Genomic DNA, 18,755 nt, shown 5'->3' with positions numbered 1-18,755 from the left:
CTGCAGAGCTGAACTAGAAAGAGTAGCCTTAAAGGCTAGCAGTTATATTAACTTTAGATCCAACATAATTTCAAGCTCATAGGTCTCATTTCCCAAAAGGCTGCAGAGAAGTGTTGCTTCTATTCCTTTTCTGCATATGTGATTTCTAAACACAAGCCATAGTATGTGCACAAATTTAAAAAGATCGATTGGTTTACACCCTAGCTTCTCTATAGAAAACTGTACTTCATGAAGTTCTGCCTCCGTTAAACATCCAACTTCAGATTAAATAATAAATCAATGAAGCACAAACTGCTTCAAGCTCTTTGGAGGAAAAGTGCATGTGTGGCCGAAATGGATTAAGGCAAGTCAGCTCTCCTTGCATGGTCAGAGAAATAGTTCAGAGTTACTTACTGTTTTCTATGGTAGGATCATATGAATCAACAAACTGGCCTTCCACAAACTGAATCGTCAATGATGATTTCCCTGTGAATAAAACAAGGCAAAAGCTAACAGTGCTGCACATGCGGTTAATGACATTCTGTTACCAAACACAGAAATTTTGCACTTTTTTTTTGAAGCGCTGTTTAGGTGATGCCGACTACACTGTGCGTGAGAGACAGTGTCTGACTCCCTCCTTCTATGCCGTATCTGCGTTTTAATTGGATTGAAAATTGATTGATGACGACTTTTTCTCCCTTTGAACTGTAGCGCATCATGCCATATCACAAACTGTTCTTCACATTTTCCTCTGCTAGGATCTACACATTATAGCTTGGCTTGATAGTCACACCCATTATTTGCAGCTGCTACAAACACTTCCATTACCCTAAAACCCAAGGATGCTAGCATCTTTTCTACACCCTTGAGTTACTGCCATCCCATTTGGTCATGCTGTCACTTCTGCTGTAAAGCAGCAAATATATCAATAGGCATTAGAATTAACAGTCCTGCCTCACATATATCCAATGCAGGTTTTCACAAGTGCTAAAGGAAATATGTATAGAGGTGAAACTATAACCACGGCCTATTAAATACTGAAGCATTGCTCCAAGCATCTTTCAAACTGAGTTCTGAAGACGTCTATCTGTCTAAAAAAAAAAAAGTTTCATATGGTGAACATATGCCTGTGCCAGGCAGCCATCTTATTTCCACATACCACTTATTACCATTAGAATAATTTAAAATACTCATTGTTTCACGAGAAACCAGAATGATTTGCACATAAGGTGACCATACATTCTTCTCCTTAAGTGTGACAAAAGCCAATGTTCCAACCCTCTTGTCTCTTTAGGAATATTATGTTTGCAAAAAACAAAAACAAAAAACAAAAAAACCCCACAACACCCCCCCCCACCCTGACATCTTCCATGAGGGCAAAGCCTATGACATACATAGGTATTGCGAACAAAGATGTTTCTAACCCACCCCCACCCTGAACCGTCCCAGTAGACACTCCTCGCCCCCACATTCCCATGAATGGAAAGTACTATTATTATATGTATTAGTCACGTTCCTCACAAATGTGACCCAAAACAAACTGATTGTAGGGACTTCCGATCTGCCGCGCTGACTGAGAGCCGCAGAAACCTCGAGCTCCGAGGTTTCTGGCTTGCGGGGGGGGGGATTTCGTGGGGGCGACGCGGACCCCCGTAGAACCCCGGGTAGAGTGTCCCGGGGGCAAAAAAAGCTCGGCGGAGCTCCAGGAACGACTCCTCCGCTGCCCGGTAAGCTCGTAAGAGCCCCGAGAGTCAGCGGAGTCGCAGTTGTGGGAGCCATTTTGAGCACCAAAGTTACCTCCAAGAAGCAAAGCTCCAAGCCTACAGCCTGCAAGCGGCGGATTCTTCCCTTAAAAAGAAGAGATTTGGATCAAGTTAGTCAAAAAATTATGAATTGGACTGGATAATTGGCGCTGGGAGGAGGCTTAAAAGGGAAGTCAGCCCCCCCCCCCACTTGAGTAATGGACGATGCAGCAAAGCTGGGGAAAGCCCAGCAATTTTCTTCTAAGAACTTTTTCCTGATGCAGAGTAAGGGAAAAAGATAAAGTGCATATAAATCTCTGCAAAAGACTGTGATTTGACTTGAGCTTGGAGTCGGGTCAAAGGAAGGATCGCCTTTATGACGTCACAATAGAAAAGAATGTGATTGTTGCATGAGACTGAGAGCTGCAGACAAGTAAAAGAGGAAGTTTTAAAAAATAAACTTCAAGGCCACTCAGTGTTGAACTTGAGACTGAATAATAAGAGAAAAAGTAAAGAAATAGAGGTTGGATCCAGTTCAGACGGGACTTTATTCTTTTTATACTTGGAAAATATAAAACAAGGACAATAACAACACCACTTCCTGCTCTGCCATAATTATGGAGGCGGAAAGCATCAACAGGAAGGGAGAGAAGGTTCTGGACTGTGAGAAGAATGGTACACAGTGGGACTTGATTTTGACAACAATTCTGGAAATGACAGAGGAAATTCGCAATCCCAAAGGTGTTGCAACAAGCATGGATGAGAGGACTGATGAACTAATAGAAATGAATTTTGAAATATAGGATCCATACAAATTCAGAGAGGAAGAAGAGGAAGAAGGACTAGGGGAAGGACTAGAACAAGACGCATGCTGTGATTTGACTTTAGGGAAAATTCTGGAAATGACAGAGGAGAACCGCAATCCTGAAGGCAACGCAATAACTACGGGAGAGAAGACTGCTGATTCAACAGAACTGATTTTTGAGACAGAAGAGGAGGAAGAAGAAATCACTGTTTCACCGGTGGGAGGGGTGGAACAGGGAAGGGACTCGATCCTAAAGCCCCCCAAAAAGGGGAAAAACAAAAAGGTTGTTACCCCAGTGAGAGAGGGGGTGAAGGAAGCAGGTGGGGGGCAGAAAGAGAATGAAGATAAAATGTTGGGAATACAGCAGGGGGGGAAGGGTTGAGCAAAATTTAGAATGGGACAGAGCAGGAGTGGGGTGAGGAGGAATTGAGATGATTTTTACAGGTGGATAAAACACGGTATCAAGGGTAAATGGTTAAAAAGAAGTTGTAAATTGGAAGAAAGAAGGTAATCTTAGATTTGGAAACTGCAATAATTAGTGATTAATAAGGAAATCAAGAAGGGGAAATGAGGAGGTCCGAAATGTTTAGATTAGAAATTGGAAAAATGAGTATGTCTTATGTCTATTTATTTTTATTTTGGTTTTTTTCTTTCTATTTTTCCTTCACTCTTCTTCTATATAAAATGAATAAGAATTATTTAAGAATAAGGTTATGAAATGGGAGACAAGATGTAATTTCATGATTTCTAGCTAAGATTTGGAAATGGTAAGAGTTAATTATTAATAAGGACTGTAAGAAGGGGAAGTGAAGTATTTTGAAGAAATAAGATGGGATAATATTGTCATTTTTTGTTTCTTGTATTTTTTAATTTTATTTTTCCCCCCTCTATGTAAAATTCAATAAAAAATAATAAAATAAAAAAACCTGATTGTAACACGAAGCAGCGAATATGTGGAACATTTCAAACTAAGAACCAAAAGCCTGGATAAAAATGAAAGGCTTTGCCTAACACCTAAAGAAAGAAGTTACCAGGCATGCCTCCGAGTGGAGATCATTCCACCAGCCACCAATGAAAAGGCCTGTTCTAGTGTTGTCACTCTCCAGACCTCCCATGGAGGGGGCACACAGAGAAGGGTCACACATATACCCATCTGGGAGGGAATCAGACTCTGCCAGGACACCCATCTCTGTGCCCCTCCTGGCACACAACATACTTAATAGGATGGTCTGGGCATGTCTGTCTCCATTGCTTGAGGGAACTCTCTTGACTGTTTACTTTGGCTTCAACAGATCCTGTAAATCTGCCTGCAGGTAACGGATGCTAATGTTTTTATAAGTCATTGAACTAATCTATTTATTTATTTATTTAATGCATTTTTATCCCACTCTTCAGCTGAAAAAGGGCTTCCAGAGTGGCTTACAAATGTCAATGATGAGCCAGTCTCTGCCCTCAGGCTTACAACCTAGAAGATGCAAAAGAAAAGGAAAAGGGATTAGGAGGGATGGAGAGACTGCATTAGAGGAAGGATTAGTTGGAAAATTACTTTTTTCCTTTTATGCAGTTTCTGATATATCTTACTCTATTGTATTGCAATGTTAAATAAATATATTGAATTAGAAGCCTGGAGTTGATTAAACAGCTTTACCCATACACAGCCTCCTTCATGAGCTGACTGCTGTGCCCAATGCTACTTGGATCCTGAAACGGAACTAATTCAGGTCTGCTTCTTCCCGTTAAAGATACTGTTCAGTCTGAATTCCCACATACTCAGATGAAGGTCACATAACATGGATGGCGGCACCCAAATTCATGAGGAAACATAACAAAGGGTGGTTTTTGGCCTGTCTTACCTCGCAATGAACACCTCTCTGTAACAAATTCTTTTCCTGTTGTTTATTATGGCAATTGTCCAGCTTGTGGTGTTTAACTACACTATAACAACTAGCTCAGAAATATCACATTCTTGCAAAGAGGAGCTGGCAATAACCTTAAGTAAAGCTACCTTCATAAAGGTAAAGGTAACCGACCGTTAGGTCTACCATTCGCACTGAGAAACAGCTTGATACCCTTCTTGCAACTACTCAGAAATCGAATGGCATTGAGGACCTATGTTGGTCTTCTAAACATGTGACATATCATAAACCAGGTATTATGCCTACTCTAAATTGTCGGTTTCTTCACACTGAAAGTAGGGATAGGGAATCTCTGCCCCACAGCACAAAGTTGACCCAGCAGGTCACCCTATTTGGCTCACGAGGCCATTTCTCCCAAACAATGCCCGCCTGGCCCACATCCTATACCACAAGTAAAAAAACCTGACAAAAGCAGGATTGAATGCACTTGGTTCCCATCTCCCTCTATCGCTATGGGTTAAAGATCTGGGCCCATTGGGCCATAAAGGTTCCCCACATCATCCTAAAGGCTTTACTTTATGCTGTGCCCCCACTGTTAATTATGGATTTTAAAATACTGTGACGTGAAGCACTGGGGAGCCAGTGCTAGGCAAAATGTAAGAAGCCTGCCATCTCTTCAGGTCCTTGGAAAAACTTTCTTTTTGAGATATAGCTGTGCCTTTTTCTGCACTGCAGTGACCCCTGTCTACATGAAATAGTTGCTAGCACCTGTCTGATGTGTTTGCCAATGGCAGGCAACATAATCCTAAAGCAAAGATCACAAGGCATGGTGGATACTTTGGGGCCCAGGCTTGCATTTTTTTAAACTACACACCACATTGTAGTTGCATTTCGTAAGCATTTCTAGCTAATAAACAGGTCATCTGAATTAAAAATGAAACCAACAACTTCTCACATGGCAGGAAGAACCAGACGCACAAATATAGGCGGGGGACACCTGGCTTACTAGCAGTACATGTGAAAAGGATCTAGGGGTCTTGGTGGATCACAAGCTTAACCTGAATCAACAGTGTGATGCAGAAGCAAAAAAAGCTAACACTATTCTAGGCTACATCAACAGAAGTATAGTGTCCAGAAATCAAGGGAAGTAATAAGGTAAAGGGACCCTTGACTATTAGGTGCAGTTGCGGACGACTCTGGGGTTGCCGCGTTCATCTCGCTTTATTGGCTGAGGGAGCTGGCATACAGCTTCCGGGTCATGTGGCCAGCATGACTAAGCCACTTCTGGCGAACCAGAGCAGCGCACGGAAACGCCATTTACCTTCCCGCCGGTGCGGTACCTATTTATCTACTTGAATTTTGACGTGCTTTCAAACTGTTAGGTTGGCAGGAGCTGGGACCGAGCAACGGGAGCTCACCCTATTGCAGGGATTCGAACCGCCAACCTTCTGATTGGCAAACCCTAGGCTCTGTGGTTTAGACCACAGCTGCCTTGGTCAGACCATACCTGGAATACTGTGTCCAATTCTGGGTACCACAATTTAAGAAGGATGTTGACAAGGTGGAAAGTGTGCAGAGGAGGGAAACCAAGTTGATTAAGGGCCTGGAAACTAAGCCTTACAAGGAATGCTTGAAGGAGCTGGGTATGTTTAGCCTGGAAAAGAGGAGACTGAGGGGAGATATGATAGCCATCTTCAAGTATCATAAGGGCTGTCACATGGAAGAGGGAACATGCTTGCTTTCCCACCAGTCTGGTAATTCTAAATATGTGTTTCTGATGCAAAAAGAAGCTCAATGGGGTTAAACACCTGCCTTACATGCAGAAGGTCCGAGGTTCAATCCCTGGCATCTCCAGGCACGCCTGGGAAAGACCCTTAAAATCCTGTACAGCCATGGACAAAACAAAAAACACTGAGCTATAAAGACCTGACTCAGTATAAGGGAGTTTCCTATGTCCTGACTATTACTTCAAGATGTCTACAGAAATACAGAAAAGCTTGTAAACTGATTTCACCTATCAGCTTGGCAGAAATATTCCATTTGATGGGCACAGCAAAATTCCCGCTGGTCTAATTATAAAATGTTTTCAAATGTTGCTTTCCCCCATTTGAACTGAATCCAATGTTTCATTCATAGGCGTTGTAGTACATAGTAAGGGCACATTTGAAAGCAAACCAGCAGAAATCCAGATAGCACAAGTTCAGGGTTGGCATTCTATGGATGATATAGAGACAGCAAAAATCCAAGACCAAAACATTCTGCCAATCATATTGGTAAAAAGTGTGAAGCCCCTAAAAAACCCTTTAAAAACCCAGTAAGGCAGAGATGGGAATAATGAATTATAATATGTGACAACACAAGTTCAATTACCTATTCAGCAGCAAGCAGACTAAATTAACATGAAAAAATGTTCATCATTTAAGAAGTTGCCAGTTATGCAACGTTCAAGCTTCTGGGCTCCTTGCCAACCAAGTGTGGGCAGGCAAGCAGCATGCTTGGCTATAGTTCAGGGCTGGCCAAATGGCACTGGAATATATTGCAAAATTGCAGTCAGACAGGATAAAGCACAATAGCTCCTGACTACTTTCAAGTTTGAGTGGGAAGAGGGAAAGAACACTGTTATGTGCAAGTCTAAAATGTCCGCCTGTACCAAGACTATTGGTGTGGCTTGTCTTCTTCATGTTAGTCTGCCATCTGTGAATCAAAACTGCAACAACCCTCAAAGTTGCTTTAAATCCATATTCAGCAACCAGTGTTCGAAACTCCCACTGTTCTAGGCGCATTTTGTGACAGGGAATTTCATTAGTGTAAGCAGTTTCTGAGCTCTGGGTGCAGTACTGTGCGTAAGATTTCAGATTAAAACTGCAGAGTGGAAGGAAAGGAGGATATTTTTCTGCCTCCCCACTTCCAGCTACTCTCTGAAAACTGGAGAAGAGACCCTTTTAATAATATTAGAGGGGTGGGCAGGGGAAGGACTAGACCAGGCACCCCCAAACTTCAGCCCTCCAGACGTTTTGGACTACAATTCCCATCATCCCTGACCACTGGTTCTGTTAGCTAGGGATCATGGGAGTTGTAGGCCGAAACATCTGGAGGGCCGCAGTTTGGGGGTGCCTGGACTAGACCATGTGAAAAATGAGCACAATATTTTAGCTGCAGTTCATTCATTTTCAGCTCTGTTTTGTTATAAAAAGTGTGCCTAGACATTCCGTTGTTGCGCCCATAACCGAGGTTTAAGGTGCCATTTAGCTCCTGGCTTTCATATCTCAGGTTCCAGCACTGTCAGTGACTCACCCTTTATAACATTTAGGGGAGTCCAGGAGGGTTAAAGTAACAGGCCAATTATTTTCAAGACTTTTCCGTTGTTGTTCAAGAATCCACCAACAGCAGCCATCCCTAAACTGTGGCCCTCCAGATGTTTTGGCCTACGACTCCCATGATCCCTAGCTAACAGGGTCAGTGGTCGGGGAAGATGGGAATTATAGACCAAAACATCTGGAGGGCCGAAGTTTGGGGATGCCTGCTGAAATCAGCCTGGATAGAAGCCCCATCTAAGCTAGCTTGTTCTTCTTACTTACAGTGAAGGTTGCTGTCCCATCACCAGCAAGGAAGCCAGATTCCATTGCCATTCCAAAGTTTGGGGATGCCTGACCAATAGCATATGAATCAATATGGCTAGCTTCACCCAACAATCCCCCCCAAGCAAACAAATCTCACTGCAGCCAACTAAAACAACCAACCATGCCCCACCCCTCTTCAACCTCTCTCACTATCAAGGAAATAAAAGTGAATACAAAGAGAACTTCCCAAGTGATGCCGACACAAAACCCCACACATACACCAAGTAAAAGAATATAAGTTTTACCACCCTATCCCCCTATCTGCCAGCTTTTCTTCCCCAACCTTATACTGTCTACAACACTGTCTCCCAACAAATGTAATCAATCTGTAGAAAACACAACCTGAAAAAGAGACAATGCACATACTTTGTAAACCAAGAGAATCTTTAATATTCTTTAATCTTTAATAACACACACACACATCAAAAACTGTTAAAAACTGGTGGAAAGAAGGAAGCAACCGAGTCCATATTTTTGTCCTTAATCTTTTGGAGTTGTAAGCAGAAGTACTTACACCCCTTCCTATAAAACATGTATTCAAGTCTCTATTCTGATTCAGCTGCTGGTGGACTTGAAAAGTTTTGAAGTTACAAAAACTTCAAGGTAGGATTCAACAGAAAGCATCAACAGAGTACGCTTAGATCATTTTCAGAGGTATGGATAGCATATGCACTATGTGTGGGGCGTATTTGCTTAATATGTGTGGGGCGTATTGTCAGCGTCGCTTGTGTAGGTTCTCTGCTGATCGCTTGTGTTCCTTTGCTGGTGAGAGATGTTGGGGTTGGCCTAGGATATGGTTGTTCCTTTGTGGTTGGCTGTGGTGGTCTTTGTTTTGTGTGTGAGTGGGGTGGATGAGTGTTTTGGATCAGGTTAGCCATATTGATTTGTATGCTGTTGGTGGATTTTTGTCATTATCTTGTTGAGCTGTGTATGTGATAAAGGGGAACCATACCGGGGTGAAGCCGTCTTCTTCTATTTGTCCCCGTGTCAGTTTCAACTTATTGGTTAATTTTTCTAGTAAGGCTGTTTCCCATACTGTTTGGTACCATTGGTCCATGTTTACTTCTGACAGGTCTTTCCAGTGTCTGGTTATGGTGTTTCTGGTTGCTAAACAACATAATTCTAAAAAGATTTTTTTTATATATAGACTCAATACAGTACTGCCTCGATTTGAAGTGTCTTTCTGTATACTGTGGCAGACAAGGAGGGGGAGAGAGAGAAGGTGCCCTGCGGGTGTTCTTCTTCTTTATACTTCCCTGAGGGCCAAATTTAACATGGCTCTGCTTTCTCCTCAATACCATCCTTCCCACTTGCAGCAAGCAGCGTAGCCATGAGGGAGGAAATTCTGGCACTGTCCTCCTCCTGCGCTCTCTCGCATTCCCATGCACTGATAGAAGTTCCAGATGGGATATTTCTAAACTTCAGTGGTTTGTTTTGAAATCTACTTCAAAGTGTTAACTATTCTGATGTCGTGCTTAGTGGTCTATACTTGTCTTAGGTTCTCAGTGAACTGCCTTTTCCCATTACCTCTCTTCTCCATAAAATATAAATAACTCTTGGATTAATAAGTACACAGAACTGAATTTCAGAAATTCACCTTAAGCGCCTTTAAAATGCTAACATTCTGTAGCATCTCATTTCTTGTTAATGAAGCTTAAATAAATAAAATTGCAGAAGCCAAAAAGAGCACATAGCTATCCCAACTGCACTCAATAGATTTAAAGTGGTGGGACAGACACCTCCAATGGTATGGTAATACAGGAAGAAGCAAGTTTGCTGCTTTGGTGCTTTCCAAAGACCAGTGTGGGAGACTCAATCTGGTCAGTGGGCCAAATCCTTACCTCCTCCACAGGTCAACTCCAGCAGATAGGCAGGGCTGCCCACCTATCACTTACCTCATATTATTAATTCTGTGTCCAGCAGTACCTGGTACAACAGCTGAGACCCTACCTCCCTGTGTACTGTCTTGCCACAGTGGTACATACTCTGGTTATCTCCCGCTTTGACTACTGTAATGCACTCTATGTGGGGCTACCTTTCAAGGTGACACAGAAACTACAATTAATCCAGAATGCAGCAGCTAGATTGGTGACTGGGAATGGCCACCGCGACCTAACTCCAGCCCGAAAGGATCGACATTGGCTCCCAGTACATTTCCAGGCACAATTCAAATTGTTGGTGCTGACCTTTAAAGCTCTAAACAGTCTTGATTTTGTATACCTGAAAGAGCGTCTCCACTCCCATAATCCAGCCCAGACACGGAGGTCCAGCTCCAAGGGCCTTCTCGATAGTGGCACCTGCCCTGTGGAACACCCTCCCATCAGATGACAAACATAAATAACTATATGACTTTTAGAAGACATCTGAAGGCAACCCTATACAGGAAAGTTTTTAATGGTTGACATTTTACTGTGTAAGATTTTGTTGGGAGCCGCCCAGACTGCCTGGGGCAACCCAGTCACATGGGCAGCATATAAATAATACAGTGATACCTCGGGTTAAGAACTTAATTCGTTCTGAAACTGAAACTGTTCTTAACCTGAGGTACCACTTTAGCTAATGGGGCCACCCGCTGCTGCCGCACCGCCACTGCGCGATTTCTGTTCTCATCCTGAAGCAATGTTTTTAAACTGAGGTACTATTTCTGGGTTAGCGGAGTCTGTAACCTGAAGCGTCTGTAACCTGAGGAACCACTGTAAAATGAAGATGCTGGGCAGTGACAACTTCAAAGGCCTTTGGCTGACTGGTATAGAGAGCAAGCCTCATTGGTGGCACTAGGGAATTCCCAAAAGCAAATATCCTGTCTCCCAGTGGGGCTCACTGCCAGGGAACAATTGGGAGCACACCTTATAAACTCCCAACTGCTGCTTTTCATCCATATCTTTACCTGCCTCACCCCTGATGTCATATGTGACATAGGGCAGGTGGGTGTGGATTTTGAGAAAACAGCCTCACAGACCTCATTAGTACTACTGCCTAACTGAATTAGGCCTAGAGATTGGGGGGTTCCCTACTGCTGCCCTAGACAAATGGCAAGGTGCGGGTCCACTGCTAAGTCATTACACACCATATAAAATGGAAATATTGAAAATAAGCACTGAACACTTCAAGCTTAGTTTTATTTTTGCCACTGCTAGTCTCAATGCTATCATACAATCTCATGAGAAACTATCATGTTAAACCTACCTTTCAAATTTAACCCTCCCCCCCTCATGGGCCAAACAATTTATTATGAAGTATAATCCCCCCAACGTCTCTATTCTTGTTTCCAAAATAACTGCTCTTCAGTTTGAAGAGCCACCACACTGGACAACATAACAAGATTATCCATATCTCCATCAAGATTTACACCCTGAGACAGTTTTGCTTCCAGCAAACCTCCTTCTGTCAGTTAAAATCCACTACAAGATCAAGAAGGAAGTACACTGGTCTTCTATCATCAATCTGCCAACATGAGCTGTATTTTTCATGTTCCTTGCATGCAACTCAAAGGGAAGTGGCAGTACAGTGGTACCTCAATTTAAATACACAATTGGTTCCGGAAGTCTGTACTTAACCTGAAGAGAACTTTCTCATTGAAAGTAATGGAAAGTAGATTAATCCATTCCAGACGGTCCGCGGAGTACTTAAACTGAAAGTTCTCAAACCGAAGCGTACTTAAACCGAGGTATGACTGTACAGTAAAATGGGCAAAGAGAGGAATGTCTAGAATACTGTCCACAAGTTAGAATTCAGAATGTCCTCCTCCTTTTCTATATAAGGGATTTCTAGTCCTCATCGTCTTAGAGGACAGTTTACTAAGGTCAAAGCAGGGTTTACTGAACATTCACAGGCAGAGTTCAATGGGGTCTTCTGGTCTGGGCAAAGTGCTTGATGTCCTATAGAGCAGCGAAGCCTGTGCAAGTGTAAACCCAAAATAATTATTGCTTGCAATCCTTAACTGGAATGATGAATGCCTCTTAATAACTTCATTTGCATACAGTGGTACCTTGGGTTACAAACGGTTCAGGTTACAGACTCCGCTAACCTGGAAGTAGTACGCCGGGTTAAGAACTTTGCTTCAGAATGAGAACAGAAATTGCGTGGTGGCGGCCCGGGCGGCCCCATTAGCTAAAGTGGTACCTCAGGTTAAGAACAGTTTCAGGTTAAGAACGGACCTCCGGAATGAATTAAGTTCTTAACCAGAGGTACCACTTATTATAATCTAGCGTTGACACTTATAAGCAAATTTCAGAAAGGCTTGATTCTTACATTTTAACAATTTGGAACTACTCTCTGATGACTAGTGGCAGAGAAGACCCAAGGTCCCAAATTCATGTGACAATAATTTGATGGGCTATCATACCAAGTAAATTAAGACCAGTGGGTCACCAAACCAAGAAAAATGGGAATCACTAGTAGAGTTTACAGGATTTTCCCAGCACCCCTAGCTGCCAATTTCTTTCTCATTTCCCATCTCCGTGCTGCTCCAACTTCTAATTTCAAACATTCTTCTATAGTTGACAGTTAATGACCTGATTTTTAGATACCTCAAGATTTTTTGGCTAGGTTTAAAGAAGCAACTGGTGTGGGGGGGAATCAATGGCTGTCCCTACATAGTCCCCCCCCCACCTTTTGGTACATGCTACCAAATGCAGACCGTGTGCTGGAACCAAAGTTAATTGATATTAAATTCATAGGAGTTGGAAGTTGACCTCCTGCAATGCAGGAATATGCAGCTGTCCCATATGGTGATCGATCCTGCAACCTTGGCATTCTCAGCACCACACTCTAACCAAATGAACTATCCAGGCATGCATTATCTAAATAATTTTTTTAAGTGTGTACTCAAAGTCAAGTAATGATTTGGAGTCACTCTCATGAAAGGCTACCATCTCCTTCCCTGCCTCCTGAATCTGCAAGGGATTCTTTTTTGTTTTTAATACAGATGTTTTGTGCAAGATCTCTTCTGTGAAAAACAGCTGATTGTTTTTAGAAAGGGGGAACATACCCTATCGGCTGATGAAAGCAAAATGGAAGTAGGGGGTGTGGTGACAGAAATGTCACCAGAACCACCCGCAAATTGCACTTCAGTGTATTCACAGCAGAGTAACAAGTGGTTTTATACTGCATTTAATTCCCCTTTTCGGATTTTCCCCAAATCTGCGTTTATTGTTGAAAAACTGCAGGCAGCCAATTGGATAGGGGAAAATGTCATGTTGAGAGCACATACACACAAAAAGCACATGCTGCTTCAAATTCACATTAAATTCACGTATGGATGAGCCTGTAAACACAACAGTTCACTTTCCCAGCAAAGAAAATGGCAAACAAACTCTTGAGGCTGCACTGAAAGATAGCTGGAAATCTGAAGTGGGAAGTTGCAGTTAGAAGTAAGCAAGCAATATGGTAGACCAGTGGCCTGTGGCCTGGATGTGGCCCATGATGATTTTTTTTTGGCAGCCCTTGGCAACGTTAAAGAAAAAGCAACATAAAGCCTTAAAAAGGTTTTTTGTGTAACATGTGTTATTAACTTAAGCACATACATCTATTTGTGTGTTAAAATGTGCTTAATAATTAAATAATATGCCCTGTCAAAGAGCATAGCACAACCCCCAAGTTACATTAGAGACAATCTGAAGACTGCCCCTGATAGCCCACACACTTCTTCAATGGCAGGGGCAGGGAACCTGTGGCCTTCCATTTTTGATTGACTCCAGCTCTTCATGAAAAGTAATGGATGGCTAGTAAGAAAGCCAGTATTTGTGATCCCAGAGGGTATCTCAAAGTAGGCCCAGCACACTTCCAAGGTAGCTTTCTCTCCCATCCACAGCCTTTAAAATCAATGCGTCAAACGGTACAATATCATCTGAGGACCATGTTATAATGAAAAGGTTACATAAAATGTTCAGTATCTGCCCCCAAACTGTGAGACACCCTCATCCTTGAGATCAACAGTCTCAAACTGAATACTGAGAAGTGCTGATCCTGCATTTGACACACAAAGTTAAGTGGGCAGGTGTGTATTTGTCTAATTTCAATATAATTCAACTATCTATCTCAGACATTCTATTTTTAGTGCGGCCTCCCACCCACACCACCTTAAACAGCTACGGTACTTAATCCAAGCCTTTTGAGGCACAGATGAGGACAGAAACTAAAGTAAATGAGGGGTGGGGAAACCCTTTCACCATATCCCTGTAGGACCAACAGTGTCTGGAAAAATTAGACATGCTTTCCTTTGGCAGGAGTTATCAATGCAAACACATCAATAGCCCTGCTTAATGTGCTCCCCAAAGCAAGATCAAGCACTGAAAACAGGCTCTAAACTGGGAGCCTCTTTGCTCATTTTGAATACTAACAGAATTTTAAGTTCAAAGTTGCATCACTTGCTTTATAATCTAAATAACAGCCATGTTTTACCTCACATGGGAAATGCAGCAAATAGCATTTCAGGCAAGGGACTATATATTCATTAGCTAAGGCCAAGCATTCACATAATAATAATAATAATAATAATAATAATAATAATATTAATAATAATAATTTATTATTCATACCCTGCCCATCTGGCCGGGTTCCCCCAGCATACATACATGCAGTTATATTACGAATACATGCAGTTATATTACGAAAAAGATGAATTTTATTATGCAAAGAAGCTGAAGATATCTGACTTCCAATGTTTAAGGTAGCTCTGAAAAAGAAATCTATTTTGTCGTGATTTACTGCAAAGGTATGCAAAATAGGTTATTGCAAATCAACCTTAGAAAGTGCAATTATTTAAATACACAAAACTGGAAGGTCAGAGCTAAGTTCCATTTGACGGTGTCAAATAGCTTCATAGTACGAGCCAAAAATATTTGAGGCTTCCACAGCACAGAGACCCAAGATTCAATTACATCAGTATCTATATTTGTAGACTATGCATTGCATTTAGGAAACTGATATTTATATAAATACAGGAAGTGTTAAAAGGAGTTGGAGACTGAACAAGGTATCCTATGTAAATATGTTAGCAGCTTGACTGATTTAAGTATTGTTGAGAGTGAGACGAGGAAAAAAGCTCAGAAATGCAAACCAGGCAACGCAGGAGTTAATTCTAGCACAGTGTCCTTAAACAACCCTTCCAGTGGCTTGATATTACAGTCAAACATGCTGCCTCTAGAGTTTACTGCTACCATTAACAAGTGCATTGCAGTAAGATTTGCCACTAGACAGCCAGGAATAAAATGAAGCTTTTAATTAAAGCTGGCATTTCAGGCTACTACTCAGGAGGAGCTATCCTGCTTAAGAGCAAGATCTGGATTCAGCAAATAGTTAAGACCATGACCAAAGTATTGTGTAAAACTGCATTTCAGCAGCTGTTTCAGTGATGTGATTAAATATTTAGCAACTTTTAACTGCAGATTGTCTTTGTGCATTGTGATCATTCCCCCATCCATGTTTGAAAATGTGCCTAATATTTAAGCACCCATAACTAAAATAACTAAGAAAAGAAACTCACACTAAAGGCATAGAATGCAACACTACACTAGCATAAACCAGTCTTTTATTTATTTTAAAAAAATAAACCCTAGCACTAATACCTTAAGGTACAGGTGGTGACCATTTTGCATGGGGGTTCTGTTCTTGGCCCTCATGTGTGTTGGTGGAGCGTGTATAAGCACGTTTCGCCCTCTTCCGGGTCCAAAAGGAGTGACCCACGCGATGGCGATCACATGTCAATTGGATGCATCTAAAATGGCTGCTGCTTGTATATCAGTGTTTATAAGGCTTAGGAATTCAAGGTGGCCTGAAAATATGGATCCTCCATAGAGCCATTCTGCATCTGCTTCTTCCCAAATGAAACTGAATGCCAGAAGAGCCCCAGCTCATCTTATCCACTTTTATAGAAGGAACTTCCTGTCTGAAATGCTGTAAAGCCAGTGTACTGTACTGAGCTGGATGCCAATGGTCAGACTCTGTCCTGTGTACTTCACTGTATGTGTGCTAAGGTTTCAACAGGAGTAGGCCTCCTTCAGAGAGTTCTGTGGACCATTTTCAGATCAGTAAGCAAACATATATTGTAGGGTTGCTCTTTTCAGGCAATCCAAGTGATTTAATGAATTAGAAAGTCTACCTTTACTTTCCTAATCTAATTACAGTGGTACCTCGGGTTACAAACGCTTCAGGTTACAAACTCCGCTAAGCCAGAAATAGTACCTTGGGGTAAGAACTTTGCTTCAGGATGAGAACAGAAATCGTGCTATAGCGGAGCGGCGGCAGCAGGAGGCCCCATTAGCTAAAGTGGTGCTTCAGGTTAAGAACGGACCTCTGGAACTAATTAAGTTCTTAACCAGAGATACCACTGTACTTTCTTCACCAGGTACTTTCTTCTTTGCCTTATACCCATGCTAGCTTGAGCCTTATACAAAGAGGGTACCTTACACCTGAATTATCTTTGCATTCCAGCCTGTAAAGTCCACACATGTAGGGCAAATTCTTGCATTCGATTACAGACTGATGCTGATTGTTTCCTTGGTCACATTGTATGAACAAGCTACATTTTTGTTCTTTTATTCAGGCCTCTCTATAATCTTTGTGCCAGGGAAAGAAATGGAATTACAACAACTGGAACTTGATCCAGGAAGGCTTGAGGTATGCCTTTTTCACACTGAGAAAGCATTTGAAGGGTTCTGGAACCAAAAGTCACTGTTAATTTTACAGTACCGGAGAAGCATGTCAATGTTACATCTGCTTTGTCTACTGCATTGCCTTGATTTCCTCTTCATTCTCAATAAAGGTGGGGGGGAATTGCTATGGTAAAATTTCTATGGCTATATTCTTTCCCAAAGTATATGAAGAAAGATACAGCAGATGATAACTTTATAAGGTTGTACTTGGAAACTATTTTAACAAGGAGTTAAGGTTCTGGATTGAACATATCATTTTAAAGATCCCACTTCAAAACAAAGGTCTTTTAGCTAAGCCTTCTGTACTTTCTAACCGGAGCTGAAAGTGTGCTTGCTTCACTGAACCTAGTAAAAATGCCTGTTTGACTGAGTAGATATGAAAACCTGACCTCAGTATATTTTGCCTTAAATAATTTTCACACTTATTTAATTTATACTCCACCCTTTTCTTCCAATGAGCTCAAAGGTACATGGTTCTCCTCCTCCTCATTTAATCCCAACACCACTGAGGTAGGTTAGGAAGAGAGGTAGTGAATGGGCCAAGGTTACCCAGTGAGCTTCATGACGGAGTGGGGATTTGAACCCTGGTCCTACTTCAACGACTAATCCAGGGGTTGTCAACCTGGTCCCTACCGCCCACTAGTGGGCGTTTCAGGATTCTAGGTGGGTGGTAGGGGGCTCTATGACACAAGCTGAATCCTCCTTCCATCAAGCACTGGTGGGCAGTAAGGAAATTTTACCATCAAGGAAGATGCATTAGTGGGCGGTAGGTATAAAAAGGTTGACAACCCTACTCTAACCACTACATCATTCAAGCTCTCCTATTAACAAAAGGCCCTATAAACCAAAGTATGTTTCAGCATCACGTTTCCAAACATTATGGCAGTCATTATGAAAAATGAAGCTGGAATATAAGAACCTGCCTATTTAAGCATTTCTCTTATCTACATTATACAATAAACTTAAATAAAGATTAAATACTCAGAAAGTGTACTGTGAAAGTGAACATGAACAGCTCCTCAACTTTGGACTCCTCCCACCTTGTGCTGAAAATAACTTACTTTACACACTATGAATTAACACTCAACTGGTTTATATTGTGGATGCTGCTGCCCAGTTTGTTTATACAGTGGGACCTCGACTTACAAAGTACTTGACATCCGATGTTTTCGACTTACAAGCGCAAAAAGTGGCCGCGCGCTTATGATTTTTTCGACATCCGAACAGAAAACCCATTCACGGCTAGATGCGGTTTCCTCGACTTACGAATTTTTCCATTTCCAATGCATTCCTATGGGAAACCGCTTTTCCTGTGGGAAACTCGCCTTACGAAGTTTTTGACCTACGCGTGTGCATTCGGAACGGATTAAATTCTCAAGTCGAGGTCCCACTGTATAGCTGGACTTTGAAGCCCTTCTTCCACCCACCTTGCTCCCTAACATCACTTTTATTTACAACAGAACAAAATATTTAAAGAATGCCATCATTTCAGCATTTAAGGGTCCATGGACCCTTAGGGGCAGAGGAGTGAAAGCAGAGAGCACAGTGTTAAAACAGGGTTAGATTCCAGCTTTAAATGACTGGGACAGGCACCTATGATAGTGCTGTTTATATTGCTAAGCAGTAAGTGGATAGAAAGTGGGGCATCCCAAAGCACTTGCTACATGTTTCAAGCAAGCAGCTGGGTAGCAAACTGCATGACTGACTGACTCATGTAACAGAAGACCTTTACTAAACACTCAAGAGGTTTTTTTTGTGTATGACAAGGTTGTAAACCCAGGTTTGCTGCCAAATGTGCACTCAATGGGAAGCTGTAGCCAATCAGAGCTTCCTGACAAATGTTATTTGTACAATGATACACATGTGCAAACATGTGTGTTCAAGTGCCCAGGTAATTAACACTTCATTTTGTAGGTGTGCGCCATAAAAGATAATGTGATGAGTCTCCAACACAGCTTTGTCAGCTGTAGAAGTGGTCACATGATCTTTGCCCTCAAACGTATTTTGAAAGTGACCCAATTTTTCTGACAAAGACCAGGTGTCACTTGAGCTTTCTAATACAGTACAAGCAAATACATACTATTTAATATTCTCTAACA

General features: G+C 41.9%; 1 protein-coding gene across 1 annotated transcript in view; it reads right to left on the bottom strand.

Moving 5' to 3' along the window:
* Positions 1-18,755, bottom strand: part of RHEB (Ras homolog, mTORC1 binding) — a 31,346-nt gene that overhangs the window by 10,541 nt on the left and 2,050 nt on the right. The window contains exon 2 of the mRNA XM_035129158.3: positions 394-465. Within this exon, the coding sequence (XP_034985049.1) occupies positions 394-465 (72 nt within the window). The remainder of the gene's footprint in view (positions 1-393; positions 466-18,755) is intronic.

The sequence above is a fragment of the Zootoca vivipara genome, chromosome 11 (genome assembly GCF_965207765.1).
Source record: "Zootoca vivipara chromosome 11, rZooViv2.hap1.1, whole genome shotgun sequence".
Taxonomy (NCBI): domain Eukaryota; kingdom Metazoa; phylum Chordata; class Lepidosauria; order Squamata; family Lacertidae; genus Zootoca; species Zootoca vivipara.
The sequence above is the reverse complement of the archived record's forward strand: the minus strand, read 5'-3'. Positions and strand labels throughout refer to the sequence as shown.